Source organism: Glycine max, chromosome 20 (genome assembly GCF_000004515.6).
Source record: "Glycine max cultivar Williams 82 chromosome 20, Glycine_max_v4.0, whole genome shotgun sequence".
Lineage (NCBI taxonomy): Eukaryota > Viridiplantae > Streptophyta > Magnoliopsida > Fabales > Fabaceae > Glycine > Glycine max.
Genome location: NC_038256.2, coordinates 40,817,715 through 40,838,285, shown reverse-complemented (window position 1 = coordinate 40,838,285; position 20,571 = coordinate 40,817,715). Strand labels below are relative to the sequence as shown.

The window sequence follows — 20,571 nt, the reverse complement described above, 5'->3', positions numbered from 1 at the left end:
TACATAATAATCTATGATTGAATGGAAATTTTAATTATGTGACAATCCATTAAATTATCGGTATCTATATTCACATGACTTAAAATTGAACCTATCTTAATCAATGATAATGAGAGTTTAAGCAGAGAAGGGAGATAATTATCTTTCTCATGTACAATGCATGTATTATTAATTTTAAAATAAATAAGTTAAACTAAATTTTTAATACAAAACATCTTTTCAGTGCTCACGGGAGGGCCATTAAAATATTTATGGAGTGAGAATATAAAGAGATGTATATTGATGAGGGAAAATTTGTGAGGCTTTTGACTATGTGAGAGCAACTTTGGTGTAAATATCAGTCCTCACAAATGATAGGCCTAAAAAGACAAAGTTCCCTTCGTAGACCTGCATGAATTTGTCAATGTCCTATATGAAATGCAAAACAGTACTTGCATCAATGTGACAAAATTAGGCATTGTGGATAAGTTCCCTCTATCTCAATCCTGGTGGTAAGGGCTCCAATTGGGACAGTGCAAGAGATTCAGAGCTGTGTGTTTATGTGCAAATGTGTCCATGGAGTTGCATGGCACACACAGTAAGATTGCCTTCTTGGGAACAGAAAGAGCACTTTGATGTTTAAAAGGGTAGAGTAAGCAAAACAATTTCAATGTCTTTTTCTTTGCATAAACTAAGCATCATTAAACGTGGCCTTGGTTTTAAGCAAGTAGTACTTGTTATTTTAAAAGGACATTGAGTGTGTAAGGTAGCGTAGTAATAGAGGAATATATTCCTATGTGGGAGGGGCTAAATTGGTAGTGTAAATTTTGTAAGATTTACTTTGTTTGTTTATCTACTTTTTAACTGTGTGAGTGATTACTGTTTTGAAGATTGAATTAAGGTTAGAGTGATTTGGTTACCGAGGAGGAGGAGGTGGGTTTGTTTTGGGAGTGGAGCAAAAGAAAATTGTGTGTCACATGACTGAGAAGGTTGTGGAATAAATTAGTGCACAGGTAACGATTAGGGTTTTTATTAAGCTTTAGGTTTTGACTGTTTTCTTACATTTCAGCTGCACGAGGCTTATCCATCATAAATGTCCCAAAATTTTAGAATTGGGAACCTTTTGGAATGGTAACTGTGATATTCTTAGACAACCTGACGTGGTTGAGTACAGTGGAAGTGCTAATTTTGGACAATGTTGAATTCTTATTGGAAAAATGTTCTGATAAACTGTATGTACAAAATGAATGGCCAGTTGATAAATTAGTTGAAGAGTTCGAAGTTGTTAAATTTATTTTAGGAGTGTAAGTGGGTAGTAATGACCCACGAATTTGATCAATTTAATTTAACTACATTTTAGTAGTTATGGTTAAGTCATTGTTAAGTTGGTTTGGGTTCGTTTTGCTTGAACCAAATATAATTAAAAAAAATTTATAGTTCAAAATAAAATTAGTAAATTATTATTTTTTATTTTTTATTAAATGTTATTTTTAAACATAAGTCAAATTAATTTAGTTTTAATTTTAATTAAATTGATCATTTAATTTTAATTAAGAATTTAATTGTGTCATAGTAGAAAATAAATATAAAATAACAAAAAAATGGACATGTTTATATAATATTTTTATATGAAACTTAATCTTATTTTGTGGGTAAAAAGTTATATTTTGGGTCATTATAAATTTTAGATACTTTAATTAATTTTGAAATTTTGTGTTTGCTTTTATTTAAAGATTAATTATTTAGTTATATTTTTAAATTTTTTTATATTAATTCTGCTATTGATTTTATATTGTATATTAAAATATTCATAATCAAGTTTAAAATAGAATAAAAAATAAACATTTAAGTAGATTCCATACTTTCATAAGAATAAAAAAAGATTTCATATTTTCATGCAATATGCTAATTAGTATGATAATACTATCGTATACTTTTAAATACTATTGTGTATTAGTATTGTCATACTAATACATTATCAATGTCATGCTATAATAATATATTATTTAAATTATATAATAATGTAACGGTTAAAACATTGTAACATAAAAAGTATAAAAAAATGAAAAAAAAAAAGTATAAGGAAATTTCGTCTTGCATAAAAAGGGGGAAAAGTAAATTTAATAAATATTTAATGGATTAAAAAAGAATAAAATGCTTGTTATCAAACTACTTTAAGTAGAATATCACAAAATATAATAAGATATTAGTTAAAATGAAAAAAAAAATTGTGATTAAAATATCTATCAAGTTATGTTGATGATTAATTTTCGTAAAAAAATTAATTAATCATTTTTAATGAAATATTTTCTTTTAATTACTTTTATTTATTTATTGAACTATCAAGATATTACTTAAGATCAATTTCATTTAAACCAATGATATATTAATGAAAAAATATTACTAATATGATCAAATAAGTTTTGTTCACAAAATATTACTAATAGATAAGATGAACAATGAATCAAATCAATACAAATATGATTTAAAACTTGATTCGACAACTAATTCATTGTATTTATTTATAAACCAAAATAATCTAAATATAAATTAAAAATTAAACTCATTAAATAAATTAATTAAACTTTATATATATATATATATATAAACTCGATTGATAAATCAACTTGATATATATACATATTGGTACATAATAGTTGTCTAGCATGAAACATGAAATTATCATTAGCTAGATGTAATTTCGAAACTATCCGTACATTCATTAGACTGATGTATTTTTTGGACTTAAGTACACCTTGTGCTGATACATAAGTTTCAGTAATGAGATTTTTAACCTTTCGCCTTTTCAAAAACTCAAAAAAAAAAAATATATATATATATATATATTATTAAATTGATATAATTAATTTCATATTAATTTTATTGTATAAAATAAATGAATAAAAAAATAAAATATGTAAAATAATTATAATTTAAAATTAAGTCAAAGTAACAAGTTAAACCGAGTTAATTGTGAGTTTAAATTAAGTCAAATTTAAATTAAAAATAAAAATTCATATTAAATTTAGATGTAACGAGTTAAATGATTTTTTATTAAGTTAAAATTGAACTAGTTCAACTAGACTCAACTCATTTCCAATCCTATCACAAATTTAACTATTCTTCCTCTACAAATTTTACTACCATATTTTACTGCTCAAATTTTACTAATTTGACTAATAGTAATTTAGACTTTAGTAATTTGTAATTATAATATGATTGTACATTAATTTTTATATTTATATTTTCTATTTTTTTCTCTTATATTCGTCGAATCACCTAAAATGGAGTATATATATATATATATTATGGAACGTTAACATTTTTCTTTGGTAATTATACATGCCAAAAATTAAATCTAAGTGTATGTTCGAAAATAGTTGGAAAATGTTCCAAAAAATTTACAACAATTAAACGTAAGATGAGACGACCATATTCTCCACTAGTAAGACATTACATGTAAAGGCAATTGAAGCGGCCTTTTGCATTTCTTAAGGTAAAAGTTTATCATTGACTTAATGGTGTGTGGATTGGTCTTAATTAGCTAGCTAGCAAAATGGTATAGTTATTCGTGAAAATTTGTTTTGATAATGCGCGTGTCCCTCCTGTAACGTATGGTGTAAACCAAGATCTTCACATTTTTTTACGTATATCTATCATAATTACATCTCATATATAATTAAACGGATTTGATTTATTTGTTGTACTTTCTATGCTGTTCATGTGTTATTTCTTTAAAATTATACAGTTTTTATTATTTTTAAAATTAAATATCACCATTAAATATTAACACTGTTGTTATATATTATTATTTTGATGGAGCAACACATGAACAAACTGATAAGGGACGGCAGAGAAGCCAAATTCATGATAAACTAAATAATATACATATCACCTTCTTTTCCCCTTTTTTGGGGCTACGCCAATTTAAATAACGATGATCAAAGACAATAAATAATTTAGGGGAAAAAATAATTTGACCCTGCAACTAGGCAGTCCGAGTAGCAAAGAATCACTTGAAAAAAGATTCGAAGTTTACTTTTATGCGCCGCTACATGTACAACACGGTAGTATTGATTAACAATTATGTATAAAAAAATTGTTTACAAAATAATTTTTTTAAATTGAATTCCATTATGATTATATAGTGGCTCTTGTCTATTAAAAAAATTGTTGAATTATGTGGCATATCCTGATAGGACACGAATCCATTAAGATAAGAAGCTGAACTCAAAAGCAATCAAAGACAAACCTAGGCCTCTGCACTCTGCAGTGAACTACACAGGGAACATGTATCTATTATTTTATTAGCTTTGTATTTAAAAATCGGTGCTTTGTTTTAGCGTACAAGTTCAAATTTTTATCCATTTAAGTATATAATAAGCATCTTTATACTAAGCAGTGCACATAAATGTAATATACTAACAAATACATAAAAACCCTAAAGAATGGAGCAGTGGGGTATTCAGAGTGTATTGGGTTCCCTTGTTTTCCGGGGTCGTAGCTACTTCATAGTTCATATATTAAGGGTCAAAAAGTTCATGCCCACGTTATGTTAATATGTAATGGCTGATTAGTCTTCTTTTCACCAAAAATAAAAATAAGAAATTAAGGATCAAAAGAAAACAAAGGAAATTGGCATATATGTGCTGTGTAGCACCTCCTGCGAGTATGGTGTATGTTACCAGAAATCCTACGGTGAGGTTAAAAAAATGATTTCGAATGCTCATAAGCTTGTATTCTAATCATAGTTAAGTTCTAGAGCCCCAAACCCTACAATGGTAAGATATAGGGGTGCCAATATGATTACTCTAACGGGATGTATTGGTTTAAAATTTTAAAGTATTTTAAAAGATTTTTCTTTTATAAAAAAAGTTTTCTAATATTCAATTAGGATTTTTAAATAATATAAATAAGTTCTGTGATATTCAATTAATTTTTTTAATTTTTTTTAAGGAAGATGACAAAATCGGGTGGTATTAATTAGGATTTTTTATAACTTATAAAAAGTTTTTTATATTAAAAATATATAAATTTCGATAAATTATTTCTTTAAGAATGATTTTAATGAATTTTATCATATTTTTTAGTATAAAACACTTATCAAACAATCTCATCTAAACTCTTGAAATTTTGTTAGATTTTCTTTTTCTTCTTTTTTCTATTGATTATTAGACTTTCTTTTCTCTCATCATATATGTCATCTTCTCTCTTTAATGTTTTTCAAGATGTATGTACCATATGTATTTTTCCTATTTTTTAGAGTAAAAAATGTCAAATATACTTCTCCCATTTACACTTTTTCATTTGTTTTCAAAATTAAATTAATGTTTGTCTTATGCGCTAAAACTAATCATGTTTTTCTTATACTAACTATACTCATCTGGATGTAATGTTTTCGTGACGGTCATTCTTAATTTCATTATCCACATAACTTATTATTACTTCTACCAAATTTTCATTCTCACTACTCTCTTCTAATACATGTTTATTATTGCACCTCATTTAAATATGTCACTAAATTTATCATGAAATAATTATAATAATAAAAAAAATTAGAAATCAATGTATAATTTTAAATATATTGTTCAAATCCAAAAGTGAAAATAAGAGTATATTATTGCAAGAAAAATTAATATGAGAGTACATACAACTATAATCAATATAGTCCCTGGCTTATCCATAATTTTTTCTTGATGGGGTCAAAAAATAATTTCTAATATTTTCACAAAAGTAAAATATCGTAAGGCACTACAAAATATATAATATCATGATAAAAGAAATCTAAAATACTTGAACTTCTACAAATTACAATTATTTTCTATGCATTTTCATACTTTGAAAATCTTTTATGATTTTTTTATTGTCAATACTATCAAATAATTTGAGTTTTTCATTATATTTGTTTTAATAGAATTTTTTCATTTTTTTCCTTCTTCTCAATCTTTGAACAACCACAGAATGAATGAATGAATGAAATAATGAACAAGGCGAAAGAAAAAGTTAAAAGGAAGAAGAAGAACACAGTATTTTCAAAATATCGAAATATTGTTGGATGCACAAACAAATACCTCCTACACAGAGCAACAACCATGATGCTTTAGGGAAAGAAGAAAATACTCCAACACATTAGTAATTCTATGGGCCCAACGACCAACATTAAGTTATTTTCAAAACTTACCACTAAAATTCTATGCCCGTGATGCAGCTGATTCATAGTGATATCATGCCTCATCACAGCCTCACTGGTATAGTAATGAAGTGAAGAAGATCAAGGATATGTTAGATAGAGACTGGACCTGTTCGGTGCACCATTTGTTGCACGAAGGAAATAAACGTGCTGATGTTTTGGCAAAAATGGGAGCAAACTCTGGGATTAAGTGGCTTTTGCTTCAAAACCCGCCAGAAGATTTTAAGCCTCATTTACATGCTGATGCAATTGGGATGTCGTTTGTGAAAATTTATGTTTTTTTTATCATGATATTGATATGAACTATTCATTAGTTTTGTTGATGACTAATCTCAATGAACTTAACTGATCACTTTTAATGAATTTTGTTTTTTCTTTTAATTATTTTTTGTCATTTAAGACTTAAACCTCAAATTTTAGTTAATTAAGAAGATTGAGCTCAACTCAAACCAATAACTTATTAATCTCAAAGTCTAGTTTTGTTTTTAGTTTGTCTCTTTTCTCTTAAAAAAAAAACATATCCAAACGCTTACCAGAATGTTATATAAAAGATTTATAACACAAATAACATCCAAACAACTATAAATAATAGTGATAATAAAAGTGCGAACAAGTAAATAATTTAAATCCTATCATAATAGTTAATGTTTAAACCAAAATAATTTGAATTTACTCACATAAAAACTATAAAACTTAATTAATATTTGAATAAAAAAATAATTGTAAACATGATAAAAATGATGTAAAAAGTAAGTATCAATAAGAAATATTGAATTAAAAAATTTAATATCAAAGCAAATTTAATATCACTGGAAATAATCACTATTTAAAAAAGACGAAGTTAGCTCAAACTTTAAAGTTAAGGAACCAAAGCAAATTTTTACAACAAATTAAAGCATCAAAATATATTTTCCCATTTCTTCATCGTGGCATGCATGGTTTTCTTTACCATAGTTGTGTGACTCGTCGTGTGCAGTTCATGAGTGAAAAAGCTACTGCTTTCGATTGTGGCAACCATCCAGGTCGAGATTTTTTGTGTGCGTGACTTATGAGGCAACCTGGTCGAGTACTATTCGGGGTTTTGCCTCATTTTTATTTTGGGTCAAAGCTTCATTAGCAATACTAATGGACCCAAAGGATACAGAGACACAATTTTTCTGTACTTGCTATTTACACATCCAAGTTTTGCTAAGTAAACCCCATGCCCCCTAATATTTTTTCACCCATCTTTATCCTTTTAAACCCTTATCTTACACCCCATGTTTCATAGTCTTTAAAAAATAATTTCGTCCCATCTTTATTGTTTTTAAATCTTAATTTTGAACTCATCTAAAATCTTGTATTTATCTTATCTTTATTGTTCTTTAAACCTTACTTTTAAACCTCATCTTCAACCCATATTCATTGCATAATACTACATTTTCCATTAATATTATATGTAGTATTGTATATTTTCCTTCATGTGACACTGTATTTGTCATCACCAACTTCATCTATTGTACACTTTAATAGCAAAACAAAGATTTTAACAATGGTTTCTCACATTGTTTTGTGCAATTGTGCATTGCCAGTTTGTAATATACATTTTCAGTCTCTTTACTCTAAGTCTCTAGCGTGTCTCTCAACTCCATATCTACAACATTCAAATAAGTGTATGCACATCAATGGTTACAACGACTCGTTAAGTGTGTTCATTGAGATATGTTTTATTACTATCAAAAATGTTTTTTCGAAATAGCATATGTCAATTATGGAATTTTATTTTAGAACTATGTGTCATAGTTTTAGAAATATAATTTTGGAATTGGTTTACATTATTATAGAAAGACATTTCCTTATTATTTCATTTTGTTTTATATCATCACAGCTGCATGTGAGTGAAGAAAATTGGGGTTTATGAAAGAGAATAACAGGGGTCGAAGGGGTGTACTAGTTTAATTCAAGGAAAAAATGGGTAACTGAAAACTAAAGAAAATGAATGAGGGTGTGCTTAGAAAAATGTAATTGTAAATAGCAAGTGTTATTTTTTATAAATAAATATATACTTTTTTTCAAATATTAAATATGTATAAAAATAAATTTTTTTTTAAAAAAATTTAATCATTGAGGAAACGTTTAATAAGATGCACACCAATAATGTGTTTTTCAATCTTATTTGTCTACTTCGAACTTCAATATCCACCATAATATTTATGATCTTGGATGAATGTTATAGTAATATTTTTTATTAAAATGAGTTAAAATTATTATTTATTATTAATTTGACAAATGAATTTGATTATTTTGAGACATATGTTTTATTTCTCTACTACCATTTTGTTAAGTGTTGATTGTATATTCCCTCTAGAGTACAGGAGCACACAACCTTTCCTTCAATATTTTATTTATCCACAGCATGGAGTTCTTGTTTTAAATCTTCTTTCTTCCTCTACTTTGCAAAGCATGGTGTTGCTCTAATTTTCATTGAAAATCAAAGAAAATACAAACACAATATACTATAATTTCTATCATATACTTAGATCAACCAATAAGATCCAATATAGTTAATATATAAATAAATTTTTTAAGTATATTATTAAGGTTTAATTCTTAATCATATATGATGTGTGTGGAGAAGACTTTATTATAAAAGATAAAATTTACTTTAATAATTTATATATTTTAAAAAAAGTAATCCTAAACGATCGATTGAAAAATATCTTTAATGAAAATCAAATATTTATTTGATTGAATAATAAAAACATATTTTAATATAAAAAATAGAGGTTATGTTTATTTCTAAAACAAGAGATCAAATCCATAATTTTGTTTAATATTGAATTTTGGACATGTTTATTTCTTTATTTGTTATATTTTGATTATTTATCACATTTTAAATGAATATGTTAGATTTAAAATTCAATTGATGCATGAGAATAAAAAAATATATATAAAATTAAGAATTTGATTAAAATTTAAAATTAAGAAGATCAAAATCCCATAAAAAAACAAAAGAACTAAAATCATATATCAAGAATTAAAAGGGAGCAAAAGTATAATTTAATTTTTTTTCCATAAATAATATAACGTGATTAAAAAAATAAATAGAAATAGATTTTAGTTGTAAATAATCAGAAACAACCCTAAAATAATATCAAAAATATTTTTAAAAAGCAACAATGATCATCAATTATGACAAATAAAATCATTTTTTATAACCATATAAAATAATTTATAATAAAGTAAAATGAAAATACCAATATATTAATCTTAGTATAAGAAATAACGGTAGATAAGATAAGATGTATCCGCAGTCAAAAAGAAAAATGGATAAGATGTATCCAAACAAATATAGTTATAGTTAATAAATAACAAATTCTTGTATATCCCTGGTTATTATATCTAAACAAAAAATAATATTTTTTTTTCTTTACCGCAAAAATATAATCTCAAAATTACCTAAATTACCTTTTCGAAAAAGTTTAAAATAACCCTCGCACTCACACTCTCTATTCTACATTCTCTAGAGCACACACAAACCCTCCCCTCACACTCTCCAAACCCTAGCGGCACTACACACGTTATCTCTCTCTCTCTCTCTCTCTCTCCCTCTCTCCTTCCCCAAGATGTCGAGCGCCGATCCCGAGCACCGAGAAGAGGAGGAGGCACCCGCCGTCGGCGACGACGAGGACACCGGAGCACACGTCGCTCCCATCGTCAAGCTCGAGGAGGTTGCTGTCACCACCGGCGAGGAGGACGAAGATGCAATCCTAGATCTGTAACTCTCTTTCCTTCTCTCTATTTTCTCCTTTTTTGCTTCTCGATTTTACTGTTTTGCCACTGATCGGTGCGGTTGATGCTTGTTCCTCGCGGATCGCAGCAAATCGAAGCTTTACCGGTTCGACAAGGATGGGAACCAGTGGAAGGAGCGAGGCGCGGGCACCGTGAAGTTCCTGAAGCATAAGGCTACGGGCAAGGTTAGGCTTCTCATGAGGCAATCCAAGACGCTCAAGATCTGCGCCAATCATCTCAGTATGTGCTTTCTTTTCTTCTTCGGTTTTGCGTCTGTTTTTGTCTTAGAATTTTGATTTTGAGATTTTTGTTTTTTTGTTCTCGATTGTTGCAGTTTTGCCTACTATGAGTGTGCAAGAGCACGCTGGGAACGAGAAATCTTGCGTTTGGCACGCTAGGGATTTTGCTGATGGTGAACTCAAGGACGAGCTTTTCTGCATCCGTTTTCCTTCTATTGAAAGTGAGTTGTGCCTTTTTTTGGAGCTAATAATATTTTATTGAAGATATTTTTCGTTTAGTTCTGTTGCTAATGTGTTTGGTGTTTTTGTGGTTCTCTTTATTTAGATGAATTTGTGATTAGATGTTTTGCAACTTCACATCTAGATGGCCTTGAAGTTATCGGTTTTATGTTTCCATTTATTAGTTGATGATATTCATTGATCAGCCATGTCTGTTTCATGATAGATGTGGTGGTGGCAATAGAAATCTGTGAAGTGTGAAGTTCCTCTTCTGCGTTTGCTAATTTGATTTTGAACCAACTAAGCAGAGTGTTTTGTAATTGTGCAGTTTTAATCTCTCTGTTTAATAGACCAACTAAGCACAGTTTTGTTTTGCACCCACTGGCTCTTTCAAACATCAATAAATTTGCATTTGATGCATCTCTACTAACACACTTGCATTGTAAAGTTTGTATTTAGTCTTCTGTTGAGTTCAGGGTTTGAAGTATGCATTCACAGTTTTGGGAGCTGGGAAATTTTAGCTAGGGGACCTTGTCTATCCAACTGTATTGTAAACTTGTCTTTGCTTGCAAGATTTCATAGAAAAAGGATCACAGATATTGAAGTTGATTTTGAGGAAGGTGAAGTGACTTGACTAGCTTTGTCATGTGCCACTAAGAATCCCATCCTCTGTTCAATTTGATATCTGTTCTCCTGCATAGTTTGGCTGTAGGTTTTTTGATAGAGTGTACATGTTGTGAATTGTCTTGAACTCTTAATTTAGTGAAATTATCTGCACATATTCCCAGTTTCAAATAAAATCTCAGTGAAGTGGTTAAGTGAGCAAAAATGACTTGGTATAGTTTCTGGCCTTGACAGTTACATGTTTACAATGCTTTTGAAAGGCTTCAATTATTAAAAAAAATTATATGATGTGGTTCCTTCCTAGTAGAATCACTTCCTCACGACATTTACTCGTGATATCCTTTAGATTTTTAAGTGGATAATGAATATCTGACCTGAGTCAACCATATGAGTTGTAGGAAACTGTTTTACTGTCAATTTAGTAAATCATTAGGCAATGGGGTTTGTGTGTATCATGGTTCAGATAAAGAAAAATAGATTTCAACTTGCCCTTGTTTCATTGATTTTTAAACTTCGAATTAATGATTGATATCTCTTAAGATTTTGAGTTTTCTTAAATTTTGGAAGCTCTTTTAATCCGTGATATGACATGATTATCTGCATATGGTAACTCACTTGTAAGAATTTCCTTTCAATCTTTTGATGTACTGTTACTTGTGTGATGTGTTACATGATCTTTGGTTCTGAAAAAAGACTTCAACATCACAATGACATGTGTAATAAAATAATAAAAAGACTTTGGATCATTTTATATTCCAGTTACTAGTAATTTGGCTGGATGCATATTGCTTTAGTTGATCTTATGCATTCACCCTCTCTGCAATTTCAAGGACTAAGAGTGTACTTGTTATCATTATCAATTTCAAGTTCTTTTCCAAAGTCTGGATGAGCTAGACAATGATGTGCCTGTGAACATCTCTTTTTTTCCTGATGTTCTTTCCTATTCTCCATTTGGCTGAGGGATTGTTTTATAATGGAACATATTTTTCTCCCTGGACAAATAAAATTGTTGTGCTTGCCATAATTTTAGCTATCTATATTTAATCATTTTCTGTTGCCTTGTCTTTGTTAGATTGCAAAAGCTTCATGGAAACATTCCAAGAAGTTGCTGAATCCCAGAAGGCAGAGGATGAGAAGGAATCAGCTGATGCAGCTGGTCTTATTGAGAAATTAAGTGTTGAAGAAAAGGCTGATGCAGAGAAGAAGGATGAAGAGAAGTCTGAGGACAAAACTGTGGAGAAAGAATCTGCATCAGGGAAGGAAAGCAAGGCGGTTGAAGATAAGAAAGCCGAAGAGCCTGCATCCTCAGCTTGAGTGTTTCTTATTCATATTCTATACTTGGCAATCTGACAAGGTTAGGTGGTTGATGTTTTTGCCGCCCATATCTTGGGATATTCTCATACTTAATAGTTGCCGGATTGTGTCACTGAATTGAGCTGTTTGTGTCCTCTTGAGTTTATTTCAGCTGGCAAAGTTAGGGTTGGGTTTGAATTTTGAGGCATGACTGGTTGAGCTTTCGGGGTCTGGGAGTTTGTTATTATTGTTATTTTTCATTCTACATATGTATTTGTTGCGAGTAATGGGTCATGTTGGTTGGAGGGTGCAGTCCAGAAAGTCAAAAATTATAAACGAAGGTTTTGGTACCGACTTGTTTGAGTTTCACGATTATTTTTTCCACCTGTTCCTGCTGCTATAGTTTTCTTCATAGACTTCACGATTATGTTTATCATGGTGCTTTTGAGAGGGAGTGGAATACGGTGAAACATATCAGGATTTCCTCTTTTCTAACATGTTGCCAACAAAGAAAAAAAGGAATGGGCAAACATTACAAACTATTTTCTAGAAAGCACATGAATGCCATGCGACAATAATACTGACTCTATAAAATTAAACTGTTAAGCTTTAAATTATATTTCCGCCTCAAACAATTTGTTTTTCTTCAAATTTTTCTCTTTCTCAAGATTACGAAGAGAAAATGAAGTTGCTTACAAAGATAGGAAAGAGAAACATGTTTTGCAAATTTTCATTAACGAAGAAAATTACTTAACTTAATAATTCGAAAACAGTTCATTGTATTGTGTTTAAAAGATTACTGATCTTATGTAAGAGCTAAGTCCCACATCTATTAATAGGTTCTGTAGCAGAAGATATACATCTTAAAGAAGAACCGCTTTTGCACGTGAGTTACTTTCGTTCATTTAATCTTAATAATTTTTTGATGAGGATTTGATTGTTAATTAGTATATAATCCCTTAAAAAAAAAGAAGTGACAATGAAATTAAGCATGTCCATTTTTTTAAAAGCTTTTATCGTTTCCTTTTACGTGTTTTTTTTTTTTTTAATTCTTTTAAGATTTTCAATGAGTTAAAACTTTCAATTAATTTCGTTCCTAATTTTTCTCTTTTCACGTGAGCTCATTGTATCTATCTAGTTTTTAGCAAATTTTCTGCAATCATGTTGTCTCTTCTGATTTGTCAGTTTTCTCAGTTTGGAAACGTACTGTTCATACGATTTACTTCTGACAACCTTCGAATGAGCTGAAAATTAAGTGTTAGAAGAGCAGAAGGATCTTTAAGCCTTCAATTTGTATTTGTTTATTGCGACTAAAATTAGTAATCCATGCTGTCCAATTGTCCAAATCATTAAAATAAACAGAAAACATAAGGCAAAATTCAAGATGAGGTAAAGAAAGGAAAAAAAAAACAAAAACACTTGAGGAAGTGAATGTTATGCAAATCAGACTTAATTTTGATCTCATGTAAACCTTCTACACTATCATTTGATATTGTTAGAACATTAAACCTACTAACTTGAAAGCTAAAAAATGAAGAGTTAACACAATATGATGATAGTGCAAAAGCTTTACTCTGAGCGTTAATCAAAATTAAGCTCGAAATTTATCCCAGAATTTACATGAATCTATCTATAAAATGACGCCCGGCACCTGAAAAATTAAGATATAAAGAAAGGAAAAAGAACCTTTCTTCGTGACAAAAAAAACACCGAATTATGCTTTGACCCTTTTGACCACATAATAGCCAGTGATCTTCATGGAACTCATCAGGAGAACAATGACTGCATCAAAACCAAAACTACTGAGGCTCTTGATGTTTTCTTCCACACAGGTAATTGCCCCCACGCAATGTCAAGTTCTCTCACTTGAGCTTCTGTCAGTGAAAAATATCATGATTTTTGTGTCAACTTGTTTCATCATTATTTTTCAAACTTAAACCACTTCCAGTTTGCATAAAGTGCTTCATTTTCAAAAGGCAAGCAACTGGTTGGTAGGGGTTCTAATCTTTGAGTGGTGACAGAAGGTGGTAGCTTTTGCTTATATTTCTTTGCCATCATATCAGCCTCCATATATAGTCTCTTTTCATGACAAAAAAAATTAATTAAAACATCTATCAATATCAGTAAGTAAAATCCACATAGATCATTAATAGGAAAATAATAATATATATACCTCTTTATTTGATAGAAAAAGGCCAGGTTCACTCTCAAGGTCAGCAATGCTGCATGGAAAGAAAAGTAAATTACTATCATCTTTTTCATTGTCAGTAATTAAGGAAACAGGAATAAACTGAAATGTATCCAACAATTACAGAAGGAAGTTAAAGCCAGCAATCCATTACCTAAGAGATATTTTATCAGGAAACATTGACTTCACCACAAGAACTTTGACATTCTCATCAACAGAAAGTATGTTACTGACAGAAGTAACTTCAGCTCGAGAGATATTAGAAACATGCAGCAATCCACTGAAAGGCATACAATAGGTTCATTTAAAATGTCAGGTAGTTGTAAAGCAGGCTTAATCTAAATTTAAAAATAAAACCCCTGAAGTTGATATATAAATCTTCAAGATGTAAAAATGCCTATGAAGCCTTTTAACAACAAAGCAGACAAACCAGAATGTCAAATGATAGAACAGTGATAAGGATATATATGAGCATGGGAATAGTTTAAAACTATGATAGGTAGGCAAATATCAAAGAGAATTATACAGGAATAAGGATTGATGCATGTTATATTTTTTAACTTTATTTAGTTAGAATATTAATGAGTTAGTTAGTTAATTAGATATAAAAAGAGGAAAAAGGGTAGAAGATTTCATTCAGATGTATTGTCATTTGTAAATTGAGCATAGACTCATTGTGAAGGGGAAACCCTTGGAAGTTTTCTCTCCTATTGGACTGTTCTTTTCATCCCATTCAATAAAATCTCTGTTCTTTCTTATTTCTATTCTTGGTTCCTAATAGACACTTTGAGGAAAATATGATAGAAACTTGATTAAGGTGGTTTTAACACATACAAAGAAGGCTATTGGAGGCACAAGTGAGAAGAGTAAATTGCATGGTTTTTAGCCTTGTGAAAGGGGTGGAGGAGACCAAGAAGGACATTAGAGAAAATTATTAAAAAGCATTTCCTGATGAATAATATCCAAGATAATTTTGTTTTTAACTGATCCCAATGACATCTTATGATCCATGTAGCCGACCTCACCTAGTGAGATAAGGTTATGGTTATTATTGTTCTTACAAGAGTGATATGAGTTTAGAGTCAAGGAGGATTTTTATTCAACGTTGACAGATGATTCAAAATTCAGAAGTGGAGCAAAAATTACAATAACTGATCATGGAGAAATTTTTTAAGCTCGAGATATTTTTAAGCCTCCGTATGGGGTAAATAACAAGGAATATATCACTCAAACACAAGTGACTTAATTTTGAAACTTGGCAAAGATGTACTCATGCGGAGGAACCCTTGGGTATTCGAGGCATTGGATTCTCACAGACGTTTGCGTTACTAAAGCCAACATTCTCGCTTCCGCTTTGTCCAACACTGCTTGCGCGAGTTCTTCCCTTTAAGGCAGAACACTCCCCTACCGATTCATTTTTACATCCCACAGCTTCGGCAGATTGACCCACAATAGAGAGGAGAATTTTTTCAATCACATCGTTTGGGCTAGGGATATAAAACCATTCATGTAACTATACCTGGTATCTTAAGTTTTAGATAGAAATTGTCATTAACACGTTATTGGAGCCTTTGACTGGGTATCAAAGCCTAGCATGAGCAGGGGGTGTATAAATATAGAACTTTCATGTGTGCCAGGACCTAGAAACTTAAGCATTTGGGTGGAGTAGATATTTAAAAAGATGAATACTCAAATTAATAGTTGTAAAACACAACTCGAATCCGTTCAACAGTTTTAGTGCATGTTTTGTTGAGATTAGTTTGAATAAATAATCACTTGTTTTTAAAAATCTTTTTCAAGGAATTGAGAAAAATAAGTGATTATTTCTTCAAAATAAAAAGAATCAGAAATAAGCAGAAAGGCAACATAGTGGCAATCCACTAAAAAGTCTAATAGCAATGATTGGCCAATTTGTTTCATTAGTGTTAATGCAGCTCAAAACAATTCTACCCATTTCTGAGGCAAATCATAGGTTCGGTTTAGTAAACACTTGTATGCCAATGAGTTGTTCTCTATCTTTTCCATCAGCCATATGTAGGAATCCAACTTGAAAACATCCAATGGTTCTCTAAGATGGAATTATTCCTTGAAAGAAAGAATAATACCTAGCAGAATCTCAGTTGCGATTTATCAAACAAGAAAAAATATGCACAAAGCCATCCAAATCCAAGTAGTCACTGACCTTCTATTAGTTTTTCCTAGCTTAATTTGAGCTCCATACGGTAAGATCTTTTTCACAGTTCCATCAAGAAGTGTTCCCTCACGAAGATACAATTTTTGCTGCAGTATCATATTGCACAGCAGAAATTTCAAAAGACAAAAGAGAGAAAGAAAAGCCTAAAAACTCCAACTTTGGAAACAATGAAGCTAAGAAATAAGAAAGAATAGAAAATAGGCAGATTTGAATACTAACCCAAGCTTCCTTTTCGCTAAGTATCAAATTGTTTTTAGTTTCATCTATCTGAGTAATTTGTACATACATACAGCGCCCCACCTACATCATTATAATCAAGTGGTGGTTAGAAGCAAAGAAGACAAAATAATGATTGATGATAGCAAAAACAAATGTATTTTGTCACACTAATGAGTCATTTTTTTTTGGTACAGATAATATATATGAATTTAAATCAAAGAGTGGTGTATGTTAAAAAATACAGAACAACATAAAACATCATTTTGACTACTAGGTCAGAACTTCCTTTGATGCTTAATCACTATTCAGCATTCACTATGCAGTAATCTTTGGCTACTCACTTGACGAACAAACTTGCTTAAAACTTAAAAAAGGAAACTAGTGTCACTAATAGAATAACTGAAATTGACTGGATCAATCATATAGCTTAAATTTACACTCAGACAGCAACCACATAGGAATTAAACTAAGCGTAATGGCACCATCCACACCTGTGAAGCTATACATATTGTTATAAGCAGATCTACTAGAAAACAGATAATAAAATCAGAGTATCAGCAGAAGCTGTGCCAATAAGAAAAATGATTTTTTTCCATAGCTCGGAGGAAAGTTCCAAGGCTGCAACTTACATTTTCTTTCAATTCAGTAAAGCTATTTGCTCTTTTTACAAGCTCAGCTTTGGGTAGGAAAGCTCGCAAACCCTGCCCATCCAAATTCAAGAAGAGATAAGCATCAACTCAAATGCCACATGAACATAAATTTCAGATCAATGGCACAGACCTCAATCCTTGTTAGCAGGCCCCCAGTATTCCACTCAGTAATTCTAACCTCTATAGGTTCATTGAGCTGTTTTATCTGCCAAAAACATTAAAAAATTGAAAATTTAAATCTCATCAGCATTAGAAAGCCGTTGTTTGACTTTAAATGAGTTAAGATTGCAAAAAAGGAGTAGCATTCATGAGATCCTGGGAATCAATTTTGTTATTGGATCACAATATATTTTCTTTTGGATAATGATTTCAGGATAAATATGATGTAACATTTGCTTAACATGTTGATACAAAATAATAAAGAGGAATAAACTGTTTGTTTCCTATTATTTTCAGTTTTTAAAAACAAAATTTGATAAATAGTTTTTTTAAACTGTTTTAAAAAACAATATCTCCTTTTCAGTTTTAAAATAAAAAATTAGAACATCTCTAAGTTGTTTTGGTTTTCTACTTTTCAATTTTCTATTATTCATGGTCTTTCTTCCATTGTCTCATCTTTTCACTCCTACTCCTGCTCTATAAAAATTCATTTTAGAAAATTGTTTTATAAAATAGTTTTTAAAAACTAAAAATCAAAAACACAACCAAGCACACCCTAAATGTCTATTTTGGCCCTCCAAAAACATGCACAACATCTTACTAGTCCTTAATTTATGATATTAAAATTCGTAATGCTAGTACACAATGCCAAATTGATCCTTCAATTTCACACTTTTCCATCAAACTGGTAATTAAAATGACAAAATTGAACCTTGAAAGACAAAGTTGAAGGCCTTAAATATCATAGAAGGACCAATTTGATGTCTAATAAATGAAGGGTAAATGTGTTTGCTCAATATTTTTTTTTTTCAATTAAGTAGGCATAAGAAGTGCCAAATCCAAAATAATGCACAGATATTACGTATATCAAATATGATATGTATCTTATTTTTAAGATATAAAGAATAAGATATATGCACCACACTATGATACTTATTCGAATTAAATACCAATTCTTATATGCATAAAAAAATCACAAAACATAATAAGTATATAATTGCAGTTCCACAACTCCAAATTAACCATGCTTCGTGGACATTACTAAAAATAGAATAGAAATTATAAATGATGTTGTCAAACTTCCATATTTTGCTTGTCGTGTGCCTGCAACTTGTGCTCTGTCTGGTGACCAAAAAAGAATAGTTGTGTTGATATATGCAGCATCTCATGCCATATAGTTAGAGGACAATGAAAATTCAGAAAATTGAAGAATCCATATTGAACCTCCCTCTCACTAGCCATATTGAGGAGTATCCAGCCATCTCAGATTTTCATAATAAAAGAAAATAAAAGGTTTGCACACTTCATAAATATGTGCAGGTAAAGTATCCAAATGTATCAGTGTCCATATGCATTCAACAGATACATAGATACATAAAGCAAATGCAAGTATGTATTGATGCCTCATATCACAAATTCAAAATGGAAGTTGAAACATCTACTAAACTAAACATACTGGTGTGGAAAAGAGGAACAAAAGAAAGAGAAAAACCTGCCTCACTCGATGCCAGGCAATCCGGCGAAAGAGCCTTCTTGTGGAAAGCAATGGCCGGCCACTAAGAGTCCTACCTAAAACCTCAGCAAACAAAATGGTTCCAATCTCCACGACAGGCCTTCCAGGCACTGGCACTCCACTTATTGCTTCCTCATTCTTCACAATTCCCATCTTCCCCCGAACCATAAAATCCTCAGCATCCTTTTCCACATCACACAACAAGTTCTCCATTTCCTTACCATACAAGGGAAGCACTTCCTTGGTCAACATTGTACCTAGCAAGTCTGCCCCTACATTGACATCAAGCTTGTTTTCATTACCTGAAACAACAACACCCACCACAAAATCCCCAGGTTTGGACTCATAGTACTCAACACTAACCTTCTTATCTCCCTCTTCATTCTCACCCCCCACATCACTTTTTTCTTCAGCAACTTCCAACCCCTCACCATCTTCCTCAACATCCTCCCCAGAATCTTTGCCTTTGAAAAACTTCAAGAAAGGTGCCAAAGCCTCCTCCTGGGAGGGTTTCTCTTCCTCCACTTCAACTTCAGAAGAAGACCCTTCTGTAACAAGCACAGGTGAAGGCTTGTTCAGCAACTCAAGCTGTTCAAGTTCTTGGCTTGTTCCATCATCTTGAGATACATCAGTGGAGAAGCCATCACCATCACTCCTGGAGCGAAGTGTGAAGTGGGTATAGCCCAAGATTGAATCTTTCTTAGAAACTATGGAAGCACGGGGAGTGGAAAGAACAACCTTGGCAAAAGAACGAAACTTTGTGGGATTTTTGTGTGGTTTGTTGATGGTGTTGGTGAAAAGAGTGGTGTCCTTAACTGGTATTATTGTGCAGTTGGGAGAGCAAAGAAATTTAGAGGGGTGAAGAGTAAATGGCATCTTGGAATGGTGGTGCACACAGCATCACCTTTGGTTTTTTTCAGACAGACGAGAATTTTTATTTTTTGTTTTATCCTTTTCAGGTTTCAGTTCATGTGTCTCGCTCTCTGCCTTTCTTCTCCTTGATATCTTTTTACCCTTTTACTTCAATTTCTTTGTCGCAAAGGGGGAAAATTTTCAAGCTATTCAATTATCAAGTTTAACTAATAGTTAAGTATCACAAAATAAATATTATTTATGTATAATTATAATATATAAATATTTTTTTCAATTTAAATTATATTATTATAGTTATAATGCATAATAGATATATAACATGTTGAAGTAATAAAAAAATCTAAATAAAAATTAGATAACATTATAAATAAATACATAAACATATATAAATATAAAAATAAAATCAATAATTAAAGTGATGATCATTAAAAATACTCATATTTCAAAATATTTTAAATCT

At 30.6% G+C, this 20,571-nt stretch overlaps 2 protein-coding genes across 2 annotated transcripts; one reads left to right on the top strand and one right to left on the bottom strand.

The window, feature by feature from the left end:
* The first annotated feature begins 9,622 nt into the window (after positions 1-9,622).
* LOC100781537 (ran-binding protein 1 homolog b) lies at positions 9,623-12,669 on the top strand. Its single transcript, XM_003556121.5, has 4 exons — positions 9,623-9,926; positions 10,029-10,180; positions 10,275-10,400; positions 12,095-12,669. Exons 1-4 carry the CDS (start codon positions 9,775-9,777, stop codon positions 12,334-12,336), a joined length of 672 nt encoding a protein of 223 aa, XP_003556169.1. The 5' UTR covers positions 9,623-9,774; the 3' UTR covers positions 12,337-12,669.
* A 1,080-nt stretch (positions 12,670-13,749) lies between these two features.
* On the bottom strand, positions 13,750-20,224 carry LOC100780996 (protein PIGMENT DEFECTIVE 338, chloroplastic). The gene is made up of 8 exons (XM_006606120.3): positions 19,218-20,224; positions 17,697-17,771; positions 17,546-17,617; positions 16,917-16,997; positions 16,686-16,783; positions 14,658-14,783; positions 14,489-14,537; positions 13,750-14,394 (listed from the first exon to the last, which is right to left on the bottom strand). Exons 1-8 carry the CDS (start codon positions 20,112-20,114, stop codon positions 14,236-14,238), a joined length of 1,557 nt encoding a protein of 518 aa, XP_006606183.1. The 5' UTR covers positions 20,115-20,224; the 3' UTR covers positions 13,750-14,235.
* Positions 20,225-20,571: the final 347 nt, after the last annotated feature.

What these genes read in the sequence shown, in the direction of transcription:
- LOC100781537 (XM_003556121.5), top strand. Translation starts at nt 9,775, where the DNA reads ATGTCGAGCGCCGATCCCGAGCACCGAGAAGAGGAGGAGGCACCCGCC. An exon ending in GAAGATGCAATCCTAGATCT is followed by an intron (nt 9,927 to 10,028) that starts GTAACTCTCTTT and finishes CGCGGATCGCAG; the next exon opens with CAAATCGAAGCTTTACCGGT. An exon ending in CCGTTTTCCTTCTATTGAAA is followed by an intron (nt 10,401 to 12,094) that starts GTGAGTTGTGCC and finishes TGTCTTTGTTAG; the next exon opens with ATTGCAAAAGCTTCATGGAA.
- LOC100780996 (XM_006606120.3), bottom strand. Translation starts at nt 20,114, where the DNA reads ATGCCATTTACTCTTCACCCCTCTAAATTTCTTTGCTCTCCCAACTGC. An exon ending in TTAGCGAAAAGGAAGCTTGG is followed by an intron (nt 16,784 to 16,916) that starts GTTAGTATTCAA and finishes ATGATACTGCAG; the next exon opens with CAAAAATTGTATCTTCGTGA. An exon ending in TTTTTCTATCAAATAAAGAG is followed by an intron (nt 14,395 to 14,488) that starts GTATATATATTA and finishes TGTCATGAAAAG; the next exon opens with AGACTATATATGGAGGCTGA.